The sequence below is a fragment of the Nestor notabilis genome, unplaced genomic scaffold (genome assembly GCF_000696875.1).
Source record: "Nestor notabilis isolate BGI_N333 unplaced genomic scaffold, ASM69687v1 scaffold8347, whole genome shotgun sequence".
Classification (NCBI taxonomy): domain Eukaryota; kingdom Metazoa; phylum Chordata; class Aves; order Psittaciformes; family Psittacidae; genus Nestor; species Nestor notabilis.
Window position 1 is genome coordinate 52,062 of NW_009936015.1, and position 21,030 is coordinate 73,091.

Consider the following 21,030-nt stretch of genomic DNA (forward strand, 5'->3'; position numbering starts at 1 on the left):
TGTGGGTAGATATTTTGAGGCTTTACTGAAGGTAAGCCAAAGAGAAGAAAAATCTAACAGTCTTTCAAATTCATATTCACAGAAATATCTTTTCCCCCTAACATCTATGTACTGCTTCTATATACACACACATATATGCAGATCTACCAGCATAAAGATGCCATTGATCTAAAAACTTAAAATGGAATACACATGCTTTAAGTTACAGATTATGAAAATTACAGTGAGTGAAGGGACAAAATGGGGGAAAAATGCTCTCATATTATTTTATAAAGAGCTCAATTTGACTGCTGTTTGCACAAGTAGATATAGAAATATTCCAAGTAACCTCAGCTAGCACTAATATAATCTAGAAAGATTCATACTCAAGGACTGCACAGGCCTGACTATTAAGATACATATTACAAAATAAAGTACACACATATATGCACTTACAAATTTAGCTGTTAAGAAAACAGAATGCTCAACATTGTTTCCCACTGTAACAATCTTTGCCCAAAACCTACGCTTCCACAGCATACAGTAAGTAGGTAGGTTTAACATCTCATCAACCTGCAGCAGGCCAAAAAGATGTAGTTACTCTTTTATCTTACAGCTCAGTCATAAAGGGGCAGTGTCAAATCCACACAGACATCTAGAAAGTCTGTCACAGTGTAAGAAATAGGATGTTCCTGTTCTAAAAAACTCCCCTGTTACTGAGCGATGCTAGCATTTGCTTTAGATTTGCAAGAACTTGCCTCATGGTCTACATGATTCTATCGAAGTTAGGACATGACACACAACAGTAGCAAGTATGCGGCAGCAACCTGGATTTTCACACTAAACTGCCCTATTTTGCTGAAGAAAATATATGAAGTCTCAAAGAGGAACAATTTTCTAAGTAACCTCCCATAAGTGCATGTTTTCATCAGTTAAGAGGGCGCAGATTTAAGTATTTCCTGAAGATCTTAAGAGGCATCTAACTAATTAGCTGATTAAGGCTATATAAACAACTGTGTTTTCTAGTTCAAGTTTTACCTATCCAGTAAAACCATGGGAGAGTGTGCATCCTACAAGGTCGCTGTAAGACTTGAATTTATGATCTGATTCACCAGGATATACACCTTTGCACATTTCTCATAAGAGTTGTACTGTAATGAGTTATCTGGCTGAGGACAGAGGGTTGTGTTACCTGCTTGCAGTGCAAAGCCAGAATCACTTATGGTTGCTAAATACAGTCCCAAGCATGAAAGAGTAAGAGAATCCCAGTGGTTGAGTTTTAACAATTCCACAGAAAGAAATGAAAAATGGATACACCTTAAAAAGCCCAAATGTTAACTAAAAGGAGGACAAAGGTTACTCTGTACATCAGTTACATTATAAACTTCATTGATGTTTTTAACTCCCAACAAATATTGAAAAACAGCATTTTACCTACTAAATTACTGACAAAACACTGCTGCTAAAGTTGTATGTCTTGATGTATGACCAAATGACACTTCGTTCATTTATCCCAAAGTGACATTTCTAACAGCAATCACTGATTTCATTTCAGTTGAGGATATAAAAGTAATTATTAACCATACTCACAGTTTTCCAATTTCCACCCGCAAGAAACATTATCTCTCACACATGTCCTGAATCTAAATCATTCCTTGTTTTCTTTGTGTTAAAACAGAAAGTGCCAAAAATCTATTATATTTTTCTTCTTTGTATATACAAATTCCTATTGTTCCGCAAGGGAAGACTGTTTTTCAAATTCATCTCAAACGTGGCTGTTCTGATATCAATAGATTTTTCTTCAAAGTAAATCGGATGCACAGCCTCTGGACTAGAGTTTTAAAGCCAAACATATTGGAGACATGAGAGAAGAAATCAGATAACACACACAATAATTTTCTTTTATTACCACTGATCTGAGGCTGAACATCTCCAATCATGTTGTTTTCTTTCAATTGACTAACACCAAACTGCTTTTCTGACATTACCTCAGCTGACTTTTGCAGAACCAAGTCTGCATTTGCTAAAGGAATTTTTAAGCAGCAGCAAGTAAATTGAGGGTGGGTCCCACTCACAACCTGCAGCAAAGTTGAAATACCAGCAGTTTCCTGGGTTTTCAGCACAGGGAACATTATTGGAAGGCAAATTGATTTAAACAAAACCCTAGTATGTCACAGAACAATGGCCCCTGTAAAATGAAATGCTCCACCCTTCAAGGCAGCCAGTATAGTATCCCAAAAGGCCAACCCACAAGACAGAACAAAGCATAAAGGTCCACTATCCCCAGGGCAAAGCACTGTCAATGTGTTTGTAACCTAGGAAAACTGCAGAGGGACAAGGGACCCGGCAGCAAGAGAAGGCTATCAGTGATGAACCAGAACCATGTTGTGAAATAAAGTAATTTCCCCTAGGAGTGGGTTGTTTCATAGCTCTGTACAGTGCAGCTCTAGAGGAAAGCTTCAGCCAGCAGTGCAGAAAAGGTGTTGATAGGGAGAACAAGTCATATGAGGCTCTGACCTTGGCCACCCATATTAGTCATATGTGCTCCGTGCAATAAACTTTTCATAAAGCTCTCAACTGTCTTAGTCTAATGAAAGAAAAAACAAGGCAAGAAATAAAACTGAAAATTAAGCTTGTATTACTTGCAGCAGAGAGCCTCACCAAGAGGCAAAGTGATAAAGTACCACAGCGCTACCTCCATGACATCACAGACTGCGTGGACAGGGCTGGCAGATTTCTGTCCATATCCCCCAGGATCTATCTTGTTACACAATCAAGTGAACAGACAAAGAAAGAAAAATTCACAAATGACCAAAGTTAGAAAACCAGGCACATTCCGTTGCTACACTCATCATTTTAGTACGTGGCTTCTTATCACTCGCCTAACTCAGAGTGCTATTTGTCATCAGAAGTTAAGATTTAACTCCACAATAAACAAGCTGCAAGTAGTTTGAAGAGGCCCAAAATCCACAGAGATCACACATACACAGCCAGATTTTTATTGCTTATGTACTATTGACATCAGCCTTGCAAAGCTATTACACAAGCACCCAAATTTAAGGCCTAAAAATCAGTGCATTTGCTTTCAAAGCTTTCATGGGACACACCTGAAGGAGGAGTTCTTGGAACTTCTCAGTGCTTGAGGAAGTCTTGATCAAAAAAATCACAGGCCTTTATGAAATCCTTATAAATCACTGATATTTTGAATCAATCATTTGGAAGCATTTTCTAAACATTGTGCTTTTCAAATGCTATGGTGCAAAGCACCCTTCCCTGAAAACACCAGACTCCAAGATATGCCAGAGCTGCTAGCTACAGTTGCTGGGTTTGAAACTTCAGACCATCTGTATTCGAAATGAGCATTCTGTAGACAGTGATTTGCATCTCTGCCATGCCAAAGTACAGAGTCCCAAGTGTAAATGCATTCTGCCTGCACGGGTAAAGACCCAAACATACTGATACAAAACATACACACAGAAATATTTGCCTGCAAAGACACACCCCAGTGCAGACACAGCCTGTTTATTTTTTACACTTATAGTACTGAATTAATGTATAGTATAGTTACAAAAGTGATGCCTCTGCAACAATTCTCTCAAAAACTGGAAATACACTGAAGTAAAATACTTCTGTAATTATTTTCAACTTTTTACATTTATGCAGAAGGCAATGAATATTCTTCATAAAAGCTCTTCCAAGGATTTTCAGTCTGAGGTGGTTTGTTCTTTGTGCATATTAAAAGAAAATTTTCACACTCCTCCCTTCTGCTTTTCCTGCCCTCCTCTTGTAAATATGAGCCTATAAGAATAAATCACGTTTTATTTATTAAAGGTAAAAATATGATTCAATAGGAAGCAGAAAAGACAATCTCCATGAAGTTTTCCCCCGCAGTGACTGAAATTAGTTTTTATACGAAGATTCAAATATGTAGCTGGCAGAGCACTGAAGCAAGAAAAATGTTCTCCAACTATACATGGGACTGAGTATTCTTTGGCCAGTTCTAGCAAAGTAAAATCAATGATAATGTTTTAAAACATAAGTATTCTGCAATGAGGAACCTGACACATCAGAACTATTGCCTGTATTAGCACCAAAGAACTCCACAAAATTAATATAAAGTAGTATTTTTTCACTTTTATATTCAGCTCACTTTTACTCCTAACATCGTTGATTCAGAGGGGAAAAAAAATACCCTTGATTCTTCTGTAAATATATTCTGCTTGGAAAAGTGCCTGTATGAAGCACACCAGGGAACAGGAGTGCAAGCAGCCCACATCACCTTGCCCTTTGTTTAGATTGTCAGTTTTTCCTTTTGATCTTTCTTTGCAGTTGAAGAACCAAAAATTGATTTTCCCAGTTGAACTGAAGTAGAAAAAGGACAATGTTTTATTTAAGATCCTTCACTTGCGCACGTAAGCCTCTTTTTCTTTCTTTACATACAAAAGAAACTGTCTTTTTGTTCTTGTAAAAAAGCATTTTCAAATGGGGAGCACTCTCAGTGTACTGACTGTGGTTTCATAACAGAAAAAGGGGGAGATGTGCTTAAAAATCCCAAATCTTGGCCCCCTGCAGAGAAGCACACACACCTCACAAGCCATCTGCACTTACAGAAACTAAGCTCCAGGGAAGCAGCAGTCATACTTGTTAGGTGTTTGCATAAACCTATGCTACTAGCAAGGTTACACTCAAAACCTTGTTTACGGGCAAAGAAAAAGCACAGATTATATATTTAGATTCATATAAAGCCAAAAATATACCTGAAGTATAACAATATTCCAGGTTTACTTGTTACAGAACAAGAAATACCTGTATGTTTCAATAATAAGGTGGCTTCAGTCATCACACAACTATTTCCTATTTTCTACCCCTGTTCCTGGTGTTACGCTCATCCTTCCAGTGCTTTTCTGGGACCTAAGGCTGACAGTTTCATTCTGGTCTAGGGCTGTTATAGGCAAGTCATCATCACCTGGAGTCCTTTGTTGAGAAAAATAATGATGTTACTTCTGATGACTTTCTTCCTCACTCTAGGATCCTGATACAAAATTTTCTCACTTCTTAATGGCCCACGGTCACCTGAATTTACTATGAACAATGCCTTTTACAGATATTAGATACCAGTTCCTTGTTCTCCTTCTTAACACCAGAACTGTTTTACCCTGCTCACAGTCTGCATTTCTTTAACTGACCACCAGTGAGTTATTCACAACTCTGGGATCTCCAGCATCAAGCCTGTGCATCATTAAATTAGTTGTAAAACCATAGTGGCATCAAAGACAAGCAAAGTAAACCAACTTAGCCACAGATAACTGGTCAGTTAGAAAGAATATTGCTACAATGAAACCCAGTAAAAATCAAAGTTTGCTGTTAACAGCTAAAACAAGTAAATCAAAGCAGGCCAAGAAAAGCTCAGAAGTCTGAGAACTTCTGAGACTCTGCAAACTATACAAAACTTATGACTACCATATTATTTGAATATAACAGTTAATCATCAAATAAGAAATACTGTGTGCTCCAATATGCTAATTATTATTATTATTATTAAATACACATTTTAACCCACTGTGTAACCTAAATTATTGAAGTTACTAATGATTTTTTTTGATTGTGCTCACAACTTGCATTTCAGAATAAAGCACTGATACTGGCAGAAACAAAGACATTCCCCAACACCTCCAGGCACTATTGGTACTCATGGACTGAAAATGTTCTGTGTTACTTGCATAAAGTCTTAAGTCCTTGAAGAAAGCAGAGCCTACAAACTGCTGTGCTGCTCTTGAACCTCAGAGGAAAGCTGAGGACACACAGCCTCACAAATGTTCACTTACAAACACAGGAACCTCCTGCCTACTGCAGGCTTTCCAGTGCTTTTCTTGGCTGCTCCAGTCATTCTAATCTCTCTTTTTCTGTGAACCTGGAAAGGCTTTAACAGCTTTGCCCAAGCATTTCATTTGAATCAACTCAGCACTGATTTGTCACACAGGATTTTGTTCAGAACAGCTTGCTGGATAGCATACCAAATTCTGTATAATTATGACCAAACAGTCTGTAGTGAGGCCAAGCACTGACAAGTTTAAATCCAAAGAACACAAACTGTGATTCTCCCAAAGACATATGATTACCTTTTTAGAACTTGCAAGAGAAGTGAGGATACATAAGACAACCTAGTTCTACTATCAAACAAGGCACTTTTTACTTGTTTAAAATATAGAGAGCACTAAATACACTTACATACGCTGGCTATATGAATCATAAAATCCTACAGACATGAAGCACATGGTGCAAGTCTCAATTATTAGTAGTGCTGCACTGGTTATTTAGAAGCCTACATGCCTTCTTCATGCAATAACCTGTCCCATGTAGACCTCTCCTAGTCCTTTGAGGGAATACAAACATCCTACTCGCCAGTTCTAACAGCTTAGCATTTTTGTCTCAAGGAGCAATAACTACCTCAACAAAAAGATGTAACAATATATATTACAGCCAGACTTCATGTTTTTCAGGTTTTGCAACATTAAATTAGCCTAGAAAAATGAATGTAAAAGCAATAGAGAGGCATTAGCTTCTGGTTCCGCAGTCAGCATTTACAGGAAAAAACGCATCTCAGTATGATGTTGGAATCAGCAAAGCTGTTTCATTTCGGCTTACTGCAAGATGAGCTCTGTGGGGACTTTACAGGTAGGTATTATGCTCAGAACTTGGATTCTACATATTTTATTGCACAGCCTAAATGTCACAATGAGTGAGCAGTCCTATCAAACTATGGAATTTGGAGCTTTTTCAATCACTCACAGATAAGTGGATTTTTCTGGGTAAAAATGTAACTGGAATGAGCATCAACTGTGTTGGTGAAGAAAAAGAATGTGCAGCTGATTTTGGTGTTTTGAACCCACACTGAAGCTATAAAAGGACTGTAATAACAGGTGAGTAAGTACATAGAATCACAGAATGGTTTGGGTTGGAAAGGACCTTAAGATCATCTAGTTCTTAACCCCTGCCATGGGCAGGGACACCTCACACTAGCCCATGTCACCCAAGGCTCTGTCCAAACTGGCCTTGAACACTGCCAGGGATGGAGCACTTACCACTTCTTTGGGCAACCTGTTCCAGTGCCTCACCACCCTCACAGTAAAGAACTTCCTCCTGAGCTTCCCCTGTTTAAGTTTAAAACCATTGTCCCTTGTCCTATCATTACAGTTCCCGATGAAGAGTCCCTCTTCAACATCTCAAATGTTCCCATTCTTAATGCACAGTGCTACCATTCAGCAAATTCTCAGCTTCAGATGAGCAGGACTGTGAATCAAATCTGTGTTGAACTTGGCAGCAGCAGATGATCATATCTGTACACCAGCTTTTTAACCACAGTCCAGCTGAGAGGTGATAGGTTTAGCTAATCTGCTATTTAAATGACAAATACGTGATTCAAGCACTATCCTAATGGCTCCTTGTGTGAATCCTCAAAACCAGATGCTCTGACATCCTGACAACTGTTCAAAACTGGTTAATATTTCATTAACTTAGGGTCAGTAAGTTGTTTTACCACATCAGAAAATCCACTTCTCAGTTCCTGCACAGAGTCACTTCATACTGTCTCCCAGTATTCTAAAAAATTAGAAGAGGTAAGTGCTGAAAAGAATGCTATAGTACATTACTATGTGTGTATATGTATGTGTATATATATGCATATATATAGTATATACATTACTATATACCACAATACTACCAGATTTTACTGAAGTGTCAGGTATAGAATAGGGCAATTTTTCTTTAAAAGACTAAAACTTTTTGTTCATGCATCTGCCACCTCTTCCATTCCAGCTTTCTCATTCTGAGGTCAATTCAGAACTTGTATTTGAAGCAGCATAAACTACATCTGTGTAAATATGGGTCACAGTCAACCCTCACAAAGTCTCCTGTGGTGTAATTTACCTAATAAGATGCATAAGAAGAATGATCTAAATAGCTAAAACAATTCATAGAGAGACAAGAGCACATATAATTAACATTGCCCTACCTGCTGCTAACTGCACTAATCGCATTCATTTCTGCACAACTGACAACTATCACATCATAAAGATATATTCAGTGATATGCAGCTCCTGTTAAATTACCTCTGAACCTTCGCCCTTCAAAATCTCCCTCTAGTATTAAACTTGACTGGTTTATTTTGTTTCTTCATCAGCCTAGAGTTTCTGAAGGAATGCTTACTACAGTCTAAGGAAGGGCATACATAACACTATTTACAGGATACTAACTGTCAAAAACTCAATGTAAAAAACCAGCCATAAATCAGAACCCATAGCATGAAAACTGTGAAAAGAGGCACAAAGCTGAATAAACTCAAAAGACACAAGAGTCTCATCTTGGAAACCAACAACATAAAATACAAAAATACATCCCATTTTTTCATCTCAAAATTGGAAAATAACTTTTCATTGCAAAAACATCTTTAAGCATCTAACTTCGCTGCTTATTGATCAAAGAAACAACTAAGTAAACACTATCAGCATACGTACTTCAAATAGGAAAGTCACTCAAAAGATAAAAATAAGTTATTTATAGCATAAGTTAATCACCATATTTAAATAGCAGATTACGTTATGGCATGAGACATAAGCCTGTATTTATAGGGAAAAACATTTTATAAGCACAGTTTTTTCTAAGATACCTAAATTTGCAGTAATCAGTCTCGAGTTCCTTTTGTTCTGCTTTTATTCCAATATATCCGAAACAAAAGCTGTATTATACTGAACATAAAACATGGAAAGGCCAATAAGAAAATCAACCACACTGACATTTAATGAGCTGAAACAAAAACCTGTGTAAAAGGGGGTGTTGGACATACACAGGATCAGGATTACTGAAGACAATAATCTTCAGTGGAGCACAATACTCACATACACTAAGGTTAGGAAACCTGGTACTAAAATACACAGATGAATAACTGGAGGAATAGGTGGATAAAACTTGGAGGGAGTAGAGGGAAGTACAATGCAGTAATGGTGAATCTTCACAGTGACCTTATGTCGTTAACTATTTACACAGTACACTTTACATGGCTGCCTTCCTTTCCTCTTTCTGCAAATAATCTAGGGCTGCTCTTAAGCATTTAGAACAATAAATATATTTAAGATTTACAGCCTGAAGTTTGGCCTTATTTATCTTACTCAGGTGACCAGTCCAACTAAGCCCAGGGGAGGTGCAAGAAAAATGTTCTCCATAATGAAGCAAGAAACAATTGCTGACTCTAACTGTAGGACAGGGTGGAGTATATACCACATAGGGGTAAAACTGTCCACTTCAGGTTTTTCTTAATAAAACAAAAATCACTTAAAATATGAGCACGGCTCATTTCTGGAACTAACCTGAACATGATTCTCACCGAATGTTTTTCTTGATGACATTCTCAAGGGTTAGAGCCTATATCTAAAATATACTGTGATGCTGGAAGTCAGATAATATCTCCCAATTGAATCCAGCAGGGTTAAAAAGACACATTCCATATTCATAAGTGTGTTGAAATATTTTACTTTTCTTAAACTGCAAATATTTGAAGAAATGTAGATAAATATATTTTAAATTCACAGCACTTTCTCAAATATGAAATAGCAGATTAACGAAATGTCAGAACATCCTCTGCTTCAAAAACTGCTCTTACCACTTTAGGTAGAGATTATCTAACAGAAAGAAAATAATAATTACAGCCTCTTATGATCATACTTCACAACTGCTGATGTATTCAGAGTATCAGCTTGTCAATTGCTCCCATCTTCAAAGATAAAACAAGCCCTTGCAAGTCATACTACCCTTTGCAAAATACTACTTAATATTACTTCATGACCAGAGGAGGCTGAGGAAGGAAAAGAGGGGAAGGAACTCATGGTATGGAGGCTGTATGCTGCGTCTTCTCTGAGGTTTATACAGAAAAGTATATATATATATATGTATATATATGAAAGGCCAGCTGCGAGAGATTTCCAGCTTGGTTGAAAACCATGTGCTTCTATAGCAAATGTACAAGCTTATATCCTTACACATTAATCACAGCTCATCCAAAACCACCACCTATTCTATAAAGACAAAAGGTGTAACAAATTTAACAGAAACAATTGATAGATTAAAAAAAAAAAAAAAAAAAGAAAAAGAAAAAAATGCAATTTCCCGTATCAAATTACATAGGGACAGTGGTTATATGGAAAGGACCTTCCTGCTGTACCCTGCATCACCTGGAGGGCACTACTGGAGATAAGGGAAATTACAATAGTATCAAAGTAGGGCAGAACGGAACTGTTGTTTTAAAGACTCAGCAAAAGAAATGGTAAATGATTGAGCAAAACCTCAGAATTCAGCTAAAAAAAAAGGCACCTGAATAAGAACTAGTTTTTCAGCACAAGTTTAATTATTAATTTGAAGGAACTTATCACTACTCAAAACTTTACAAATAGTGAGGTTTTCAAGTTTTACTCTCTCTAAATCTAGCCCAGTTCCTTCTGTTCTTTACTGTGCCAGTTATCCAAGGCCTGACTATGAAATGAAACATCTCTTCACACATCAAGAAGTGATGAGGGGCAAATACGACATTAACCAGAGCTAATGTTGTATTTGCCCCCTTTGCAGATGAAAATGCAGCCTCAAATAACATCAGTTTCAGGGACAAAAATGCTCACAGTATGGAGAAGGGAAGAGGTTATATATTTCTCCGAAGAACTTACTAATAAACTACTGACAACATGAAAGAATTTTGCTTGTAAGGACCTAACAGATACTACAAAAGGGGGTAATTATAAACTGTCTTCTTCTCTAGACTGCCATCATTCCACTCTTCAATTTTATACTAATTCAATTCAACACGATTTTGCTACTAGTACTTCCATCAAAAAGTTTAAATTTAAAACCCCCACATTTTACAGACGTAAGTGCCAACTACATATTTGACACCCTTATACAAGGGATTACCTACTGAGACTAATCATACAGAAGATCTCACCAAAATGTGTTAAGATATAGTCACTATCAACATACAGGTTTCTTTTAAATAAACATGTACATCAGGCTTCTCAGGGAATATGAGAATTCTCAACTGTGAGAGACACATTGGTGGACAATAATCAGCATTTTATACCTCCTCCCACACGCTTTGCTAAATACAAATGCCAACTAAATAATTGTTCAAATAACCTGGTATTTCTTTCAACAGTGTTGTAGTTTATATCAAATGAAACATCTGGATTCAGTTCTGCCTTGAAACACATGCAGTTAGTGATGGCAGAATCCTAAATAAACAAGCATAACTCATTTACCTTCCATCAGGAACAGATATTCCCAGAAGGGGATACACTGTGGCATTCAGATACAAACAGCAGCTATAAACACAGGTGATTTGGGAAAAAATAAATAAATTAGAAAAAAAGACTATTCGGTGTTACAGATGGATTTTTACAAGAGTTTTGCAAATTAACACCAAAGTAAATGCTTTATCACATACATTCCAACACAAGCCAGTGTAAAAAACAAGGAAAACAAAACCCAAGAAATTCAGACAGTAATTGGCCCCCAAATATCTAGAAGCAGATGGGCATTGAGAGAGTGTAGAAGGTGTGATTTCTCTCCTTTACACAGCTGCTAGTACTGCAGAAAACCAATGTTGTTCAGTGTTTCATACCTTAGACATAAAGCGTGTCTAATGGGTCTGATTTTATGCATAAAAACATGAACATTTCATGCAGCTGCTTCTCAATTATGCATCTGGTTATTGTTTTGCAGCTGCAAAACTACCTTGAAGAACTATAAAATATGGTGTGACAAGACTGGAATAAATACCAGCAGTCAAGTTGTACCTTCCTTGTGAAATCCGTAGCAATTCCTGAATCAAGAGCTATAGGTTCTGTCAGCTCCTTCTTTTACAAACAAAAATCCACTAGTACATTTAACGCAACTGGAATTTGTAAATGACCACTTCCTGTGCCACACATTAAATATAAAATTCAGTACCCCATTTCTAGAGTTTTGGTGTTTCGTTTTTTTTGCTTTGTGTTGTTACTTCCAAGTAGCTGTTCTGGTAATTTGATCAGAAATCCAACACAGAGAACAATAAGTCAGCACAACATTAGTGTCAAACATCTGAAATGAGATTTTGATTTGTTAGCCCCCTAGCCATTACTCAGATTACTATAAATCTATTGAATATGAAGACATTTGGTGACGAAGAATGGTCATAAAATACCCAACTACTGTAAGCAGTCTCGAGCTTGCATTTACTGACTCACACTCAGCATGTAATTTCTAACAAAGGGAACAGATAAAAAAAACAAACCAGATTTGCTTTTTCATAACAATGCATTTGAAATTAACTATTTCCCTAATTCCTCATGAGACAGAGGGTCCTTCAAAGAATTTCCATCTCTAAAACAGTTTGTAATTTGACTTGAACTGGAAGGGTTCAACATGAAACACCACAATACACCCAGTGTTAAGCTTTAACAAAAATCTTTTATTTTGTTTCAAATAGAACAAAACTCAAAATCGCAGTTAGGGAAGCTGGAAGGGGTTTTGCCTCTTTTTCTGGCATGCAGGATGCAACACGTGGCCATTACAGACAAAGACGTGTGGTGTTAGACAACTGCCTGTTTTTCACGCAGGTGCCAAGGGCTTATGTGGAATAATATTACTAAGCTGAAGAGAAGGAATGGGGCATGCAGTAAAGCTAATTGAGAGACCCCTTGCAGGGTTTACCAAGGATAATGCACTGCTTAAATACTGCTGCACTTAAAATTTTGCCACTTCTCAGCAGCCTCGGTGAAATAAAGTTTCTGAGCATGAAACACAAAGGAAGGAGGGCAGCAAGGGGGTGGGAAAATAAACAGGAATTACAAGATTCAAAACCAACCAAACAAAACATGTACACAAAGAGGCGAAAGCAGCAGTATTTTAGGGCTCAGGTCCAGGGAGAAAGGTCCTGCTACACAGCAGTGTGAACAACCATTGTGTAAGAAATCCTCACATGGAAAACCTAATTCCACTTTAATAGTGCCTTTGTGTGGTTTAGCTTCCAGGACGGATTAAGTTAAAGCACCTAAAAGCAATGTGAGAGCAAACGAAGAATGTCCATAAACAGAGCTACTACTGAATAGGTACAATACTCCAGCTTTGCACTTTAGCTGTATCACAGCAAATTCACCACAGCTTTCTAACAAAATCCCTAGTAAAGCAGGTTTCAGTGAGCACAACCTTTTAACACCATTCCTCACTCCTCTGATTTTCCATGCAGTAAATGGGGTAAGTAAATTGGCTCACTGGTGTATTGATTACTAAGCTTCCCACAAAAAATTACTTTAAATAACTTTAACCAACAAGGTGCTGCCTTCATAACTTTTACTCTGGTTTATTATCTTCATCACTTTCAGACACGAGTGAGATTTTGTAAATTGTTGACATAACACTCAAATTTAGAAAAATTTTCCAAAAATCAAACCATTTCAAAGCAGAAAAATACAGGAAAAATAGTATTTGAGCTAGTAGTGATCGTTATTTGTCTTCTGATCACACACGGAAACATTCACTGCTATAACCACTATGTCAAGTGAATAGTGGTCTAAGCAAAGCACTTCAGCAAGCAGAAAAAGGCATGCACACCAACAGTGACTTTTAACAGTACACAACTGCCATTTGGCAGCTCCTTCTAAGTAGGATAAGATCCAACTGACTGTTTAGCACAAAAAAGGAAGAGGCTGTTCTCAATCAGAACTCACAAAGTGGCCTTGGAAAGAAACAAGAGAAAATGGATGCAACGTGGAAAGGGCTCTGAGAAATGAGAGGAAATTGAGCAAAGGACAGAAAGTGATTAAAACCACAGGTGATGGCAAATTTTGTGGAGCTCTGAAGTGGATGCATTCAAGAGGTGCCTATGAAGACTAGGAGTAACAGAGTATTAACAGGTATTTCCTATTATTGAGAAGTTGTTAGAAAATGCAGATCTGCTTTGGTCTTTGTCGTGGTTCAAGCCCAGCCGGCAACTTGGAACCACGCAGCCGCTCGCTCACTCCCCCCCTTTTCCTTCCTCCCCCCGCTCCCGGAGGGATGGGGAGGAGAATCGAAGGAATGTAACTCCCACGAGTTGAGATAACAGCTCTCCAGTAACTAAGGTATAATACAAACCACTACTGCTACCAGTAATAATGATAAGAGGAATAACAAGGGAAAAGGACACAACCGCTCACCACCCGCCGACCGATACCCAGCCCGACCCGAGCAGCGATCTGGCCTTCTGGGTAACTCCCCCCAGTTTATATACTGGGCATGACGTGCTGTGGTATGGAATACCCCTTTGGCCAGTTTGGGTCAGGTGTCCTGCCTCTGCTTCCTCCTGGCTTCCCCTCCTCTCTGGCAAAGCATGAGACTGAGAAAGTCCTTGGTCAGAGTAAACATTACTTAGCAACAACTAAAAACATCGGTGTTATCAGCATTGTTCCCAGACTGAAAGTCAAAAGCACTGCACCAGCTACTAAGAAGGAGAAAAAATGACTGCTGTAGCTGAACCCAGGACAGTCTTAGATTTCACCACTCAGACAAAGCAAATCATTAGCTGAAAACCTGCTAAACAGAATAGAGAAACACTCATGCTCAGTAATGCTGACGTGGTCCAAAGGCAGCTCATCCACCACTACTTCTCTATTAAATTTAAAAGGTTGTTTTCTAAATACTTACCCATTTGAGAAAAGAATCATATTAGTCAATAACTTCCAGCATTATTTTGCCTGAAAGAATAGTTTCATAAAGTCATAATTTAAGCGTAAGGAACTTTAATAAAAGCTGTCAGAGAAAATAAGAGGACTTATGGGAGAGCTGTTCCTTAACAGCAAGCAAGTTCTTTGCATACAGCTCCATGGAATGCTATTTCAGCAGCACATGATTTTTCAACATATGCAGAGAAACATAATCCAAGGGGCTCTAAAAAATAACTAGTTATAACCACAAAGTATATAGAGGGATTTGAGAAATAACTCATTACGCACAGGTAAAAAATTATTACTACACAGTGAACCATACAATGTAAAGAAACACAGAAATCACAGCAATGCAGGAGGCAATTCCTCTGCTACCTATCCTGATGTGAGGGAAAAAAGGGAATTCAATCATGTAAGCAAAGCACATGACAGTAAAAAAAAAAGCTAAGTAGCCAACAATCTCAAAAATTGGGGAGTAAATTGAGTTACTTAAATACAACCTTACAAGAGAGCTGGTCTCTGTACAGGATACTAATAGAAAAGCTCTTCCTGGTGTAACAAAAAAGAACCTAAAATCACATCTCTAATATCCCCAAAAATGTCAGGTTCAAGGATCTTTTTCATTTTTCCTAACATAAAAGTTTACATTAAATGCAGACAACATTCCCACCAACAATTTCTTCATAATCTATACAAAAAGGACATTACCAAGCTAAAGATCAATTTCTGATCCTTTCTAAACACAAATTGCTTTCAAGTGGTTTTCTCAACTTGCATTGGAGAGATGAACTTTCAGATAAGGGATCTAAAACTGCATCTAAAAATGCGGCCTTCCATCTAAATTAAACACAGCTAAGGTAAAAAACCCAGCAGGCTGAAGGAGACTGGTGATCACGTGGCTGAGAACTCTTTCAATATTCAGGAAAGCGGTGAATAGGTGACAGGTAAATGACCTCATGGAAAGAGGCTTTAATAAACCTCTTCTGTTCTCTTTAAAATATATGTTTACCTCTCCAGCCTGACATAAAAAGCATGCCTTCGGTCCAAAGCCAAATTTTATAAGTTCCTTCATGCATAAGGCAATGGAAATAGGACATGCAGAAACTATATTTTGTCATACCTATTTTTTTTAACCAAGAGTGACTAAAAGCCTTGCACTCAATTCAACTGCATTTCTCCGCGATAGAGTGCGAACACTGCACCTGACTGATTCCTAAACGTAATGAAACACTCCAAGTGGCAACAGGCAGCACTCTATTGCTTTTGTTAAAAATCACAAAAAGAAACGCATGCCAAGTTTCCAGCATTGATTTAGGATTGTCAGCATTTTCAACCACCTCTGTAAGCTCTCTACTGATTCAAAGAGCCAACTGACAGCACATAGTAACACCCTCCAACATAATTATAATCCCTTTCAGTTTTATCCACCTACTAGTTTACAATGATGGTTCCCTTAATAATTTCTCCACCAGGCAGAACTTAAAGAACAGTGCATGGGCTGAAGCACACTTAAGGGCCTTTGGTGAAGAAGGCTAGAGAAAATGATGGACCCTGAAATGCTGCACAGTGCATCTGCCCAATACAGACCCTAAGAGTGTGGGTATATGTATGCATATATAAGGAATTTTTCCTTGTGTCAGGTAGTACAGTATGAAGAAAAGAAACAGGATGAAAGGCTCCCTTTTTACAAGAAGTCATATGGAAAAGACAAGGGGTGACGGGCACAAGTTAATCTTGGGGAGATTCCAACTTGACACAGAAGAAATTTTTTCTCACAATGAGAATGATCAGCCATTGGAATAATCTCCCCACGGAAGTGATGGATTCTCCAACATTGGACACTTTCAAGATTTGGCTGGGCAGGGTGTGCTGGGACATCTAGTCTAAGCCATGCTTTGCCCAGAAAGGTTGGACCAGGTGATCATTAAGGTCCCTCCCAATCTGGTATTCTACAATTCTATGAAACGTCTTCTCTGGCTAAATAAGCCTTTAATGTACCACTACATTAAGTGAGAACCAGATCAGAAGACTTGTGAGTTACTGCAACAGCCAGATGATCTTACATCTCAGAAAGAAAAACTCAGCTCCCAACTATCGCCCTTTGTTCTGTTAAATACCTGCACTAGAACTGTAACAACTTGTTTACAGGTTGTGTTTCTTCAGATGGCAGATCAAGCAAGGCCGCAGTGTTGTAGCAAAACAGTACAATGTCTCTTTCTTTTCTCTCTTGAAAACACTAGGAATTTTAACATGAAACAAAACCCTCTGTGACTGCATTTCTTGGTATTCTGTAAATATCCCCTGCTCTGCAAGAGTTACACCTGAAAACTGCTTAGCACATAGAGGGCAATGAATTCCTTGGGGCCTAATTCTGTATTCCTTATTGTGTACAACTTCTTTTGAAGTCAATATTAGTGATGTCATTTTAATTTTCTTCACATCTGCCATTCTTATCTTTGAAGGGGTGGGGGTGGGGGAAATCAATCCTTTAATTCCGTTAAAAATTCCTTGTAGACTGCCTTTATGCTGTTGGTAAGTTTTGAAACTCTTTGAGAAAATTAACATTCTGTGTATTCAGTGTACATATTAATAAAAATAGAGAGTACAACAGAGGAAATGATTTAATTCCATTAAAAATTCCTTGTAGACTGCCTTTGTGCTGTTGGTAAGTTTTGAAACTCTGAGAAAATTAACATTCTGTGTATTCAGTGTACATATTAATAAAAATAGAGAGTACAACAGAGGAAATGAGCAAATTATAACTAAAGCGCTGATACTGGATGAAGGCAAACCCTTTCGAGAACACATGCATTAACACCTTACTGACAAGTGAAGACAGCAGCAAGGATTATCTAATCCCATCTCTTTCCATTGCATCAAAAGGAAATCCAACAATAGCAAAATAGGTGACTGCAGGCACTGCAGCAGCACTCACCTCTGTCAAGCATGTAGTATTTTGTGAAATTAATTTGTGAATTCCAGACTCCCATGTCAGGAATTTCTATTCCTTTATCTGCACCCCTTTATCACACACACAGGCCCATGTGAGTGATGTAATGCTCTAAGATTCTCAAGGAAAATTATTGTTTCTGCTGCATTCATGATGACAGGTCTATAGAAAGAACCTCCTCTCACAAGAAAAATACTGAACCTCTGACTTTCAAGTTTTGATAACTTTAGTCTATTTTTATCTTTAAAATATGTTGGCAAGCATCCTTTCTTCTTTGCAGAAAGAAAAGTTAAGGACAGCTGCAATGTGGCATACAGCATCTAAACCACCAGATTTTTGAGCAGTACTTGGCAGGGGTGATTGGCCTCTCCTTTCACCATCTTTCACTGCAGAATGCCTGTCTGTCAAGAAATCCCACAGCCACCTCCATTAGGTTTTTTTATTTGAAAAGTATTTTGTGCCTCCTGTAGGCTGAAGTTTTTTGTTTTGCTCATAACTTTTTACTCTGTGTGGCTGCATATTCAGAAGACAGCAGCCCATACCAAATTGTGCAGATAAACCTGAGTGACAGAGATATGACTAGTGTGAAGGATCATAAAGAAGATAAATGTGATGAAATCTCAGAACAACAATGACCACAGTATCAAATCTGGTGTTCCTGATGCTTAGTTTCCAAAGTGCATGTTAAAAGTACAACAGCAGCACAGTCTCAGAATGATTACAAGGATGTTGTTAATTATTTAGTGGATAAAAGGAGCGTCAACTATTTCAACAAGAAATAGCTTCCATGCTATAAACCACCATTCTTTAACACCCAGTCATGCAGCATGGTTGAATGCAGTTACATAAAATGAAGAAAGGAATCACTGACTTACAATTTCTGAAGTGTTAACAAGCCAACTCAGTTAAAATAAACACATTTTGCCTTATAGAGTTTCATTAGCAAATATTTTTTGTTTTAGATTTTACTTTTATTTAAATTTTAACACTTTTTTTTTAATAGACCAGTGTGTCTTTAATTTGCAAAGCAAGCAAGTTACAGAGGTTATTTGTATTTTGCATCACAAAACACAAGAGGTTAACTGCCTTTAAAAGAGTAATTTATTTCTCCAAACAGGTAGAGAGCTTGATACCAGTAATAGTTATGGGACAGACCAACCCATTTATGGGTTCAGTCATGAAGAGGAGAGTTAAAGTAAGATCTGCAAAAACCTGCCCCAGCTTCAGATGGCATTTTTTGGTTTTCTCAGACATCCTGACATGAGGAAACCCTCCCATTTTATGAGCTTTGCTTTGTGTCAGCATCTTTCATTTGGCACTGCCAAATGACCATAACAGTTACACTGATTGTTTTTGTTTCAAATATATTTGTTGTCATAAGAAGGCTTTAACTGCTGAAAAATGTATCACCTTAAGTTATAGATATTTAGCAAGCCATTATGCTAATGGTATTCAGCTACTTGAGATCTGATGAGACTCTGATGTAAGTTGTGTTAATTTACCTTCCAGTGTGCAAAACTGAAATGCATTTAACTAAGTGGCTTGTGCATTATGTAAAGCATAAAACATAAAACAAAAAAGCTTCCTGTTCCTACACAATTAGACTACAATAATGTCTGGCCTCTGGCATTTTGATGTGCAATATATTAACAAAAGCTAAATGAAAAGAGGAAACCATGCAAACTACTGTTTCTACTATATTAGAAAACTTCTTTCAGAGTTAGAACTGGATGACAAACACACTTCTGTGCATTTCCTACTGCGAGAAAAGGTATTAGATAAATTAATTTCTGACCCACATTTTCATCTTATGTTCACCACACTAAACCAAGGATGTTTTCAGAGAATCCAAAATGAAGTTCCAGAAGCATGGTCTTCTCTCCAGGCCACTGTCAAGTCCTTTTGTGATGGACTCACCTTTTTTTTTTTCCTATCTATATATGTGAACAAATAAATATACACATATATAATTCTCTTGTACTTCTTTCATTTCTTCAAAGCAGCATACAACAGTTGAGGTTACAAGGACCTTTGGAGATCATCTAGTCCAACCCACCAGGTCCAAACAGGGTGAGCTACAGGAGACTGAGTCCCACTGGGTTCAGAATATCTGAAAATTGAGAGTCCACAACCTTTTTCTCCCTTTGCTTTTTAAGAGCAAATTTTTGTTTGAAAATCAAGTTCATTTACCTCAGTTCCTTAAACTATATCAAATACACAACAAGAAATAATTTTCCTCAGCAATCACTCATGATGTTATTCTGAATTACAAATAATGGTAAGTAAAAAATTCATGTCACATGCTGCTTTCAAAACATTTTAGAAATAAAGTTTAAATGCTGTTGTAAACTGCTGTTCACATACAAAATTAAGCATATATTTGCTGTCTGGACAACATATATCGAAGCTTTTCAATATGCATCAATTTGTAGATAGTGTAGAACTTAATAGAAAGCAATTTGTTTTTCCAGATTGCTATCTGGTGAAGCAGATTCCTCCCATTATCAGTCAACTTACTTAGTCTCTGAGCAGCCTCCAGGGCATCATTTGCAGAATCAGCTACAAAGAATCTCTGAACTGTAACCCCATGGTCTGCCATTATTTTTTTGCTTTGGTACTCCTGCAGGTTCAGCCATCGTCGAGGGGTTAATTGAACAGCCTAGAAAAACGAGAGGGGAAAACAACATAATGCTCATTAAGAACAGTTCATGAGACAGCCAAGTGAGCTCTTCCGCCTTACGGTTATCTCAAACTAGCAGTTAAACAACAGTTTCAGGGAAAAGGTAAAATACGTATTGATTAACCCAAGTGCCTTTTCTTAACATTTGGCCATCCAAAGTACTCTGAAAGATACAGTTTTGCTTTTTTTTTTTTAAAGCTACCCAAGGTTCACTGCATGTTCTTGCCTTGACAAAATGTCTTGCATTTAATATCAACACAGATTGGCAAATTTGGCTTGAACTCTGAAGTCTGTTTATGTTTTTATGTTATCCTGTGCTATAAAAATATTAACAGACTTATCTTAAAACTTCATTGTTTCATATCAAGTACCCTTATTTACACTAAATTTCATTTAATTTTTGCATTTAAAATTATTTCTACTGATTCTAAGCATTTAGTGCAGCATCTCCAAGAAGAAAAACACTTGACATGGAATTAGCATCATCTTGTATGAAAATATGTACTAGTATATGTATTTTTGGTGGTCTGTTAGATATGCTCAGTTGGTTGAACTTCTAAGTATGTCTTGTCAAGGATGCTAGCACAAGCACATCAGCCATGCAAGGTCAACAACAGTCAGAAGAATTTACTTTCCATTCTCAGCTTGCCAGTTTAGATGCTTGTGTGTTCATATAAATATACGTATATATCATGGATACA

General features: G+C 37.5%; 1 protein-coding gene across 1 annotated transcript in view; it reads right to left on the reverse strand.

The window, feature by feature from the left end:
- The window catches only part of SUCLG2 (succinate-CoA ligase, GDP-forming, beta subunit), a gene marked incomplete at both ends in the record, with an annotated part of 48,812 nt that extends 28,504 nt beyond the window's left edge, over positions 1-20,308 (reverse strand). Inside the window, one exon of the mRNA XM_010018121.1 lies at positions 20,167-20,308. Within this exon, the coding sequence (XP_010016423.1) occupies positions 20,167-20,308 (142 nt within the window). The remainder of the gene's footprint in view (positions 1-20,166) is intronic.
- Between the last annotated feature and the right edge of the window lie 722 nt (positions 20,309-21,030).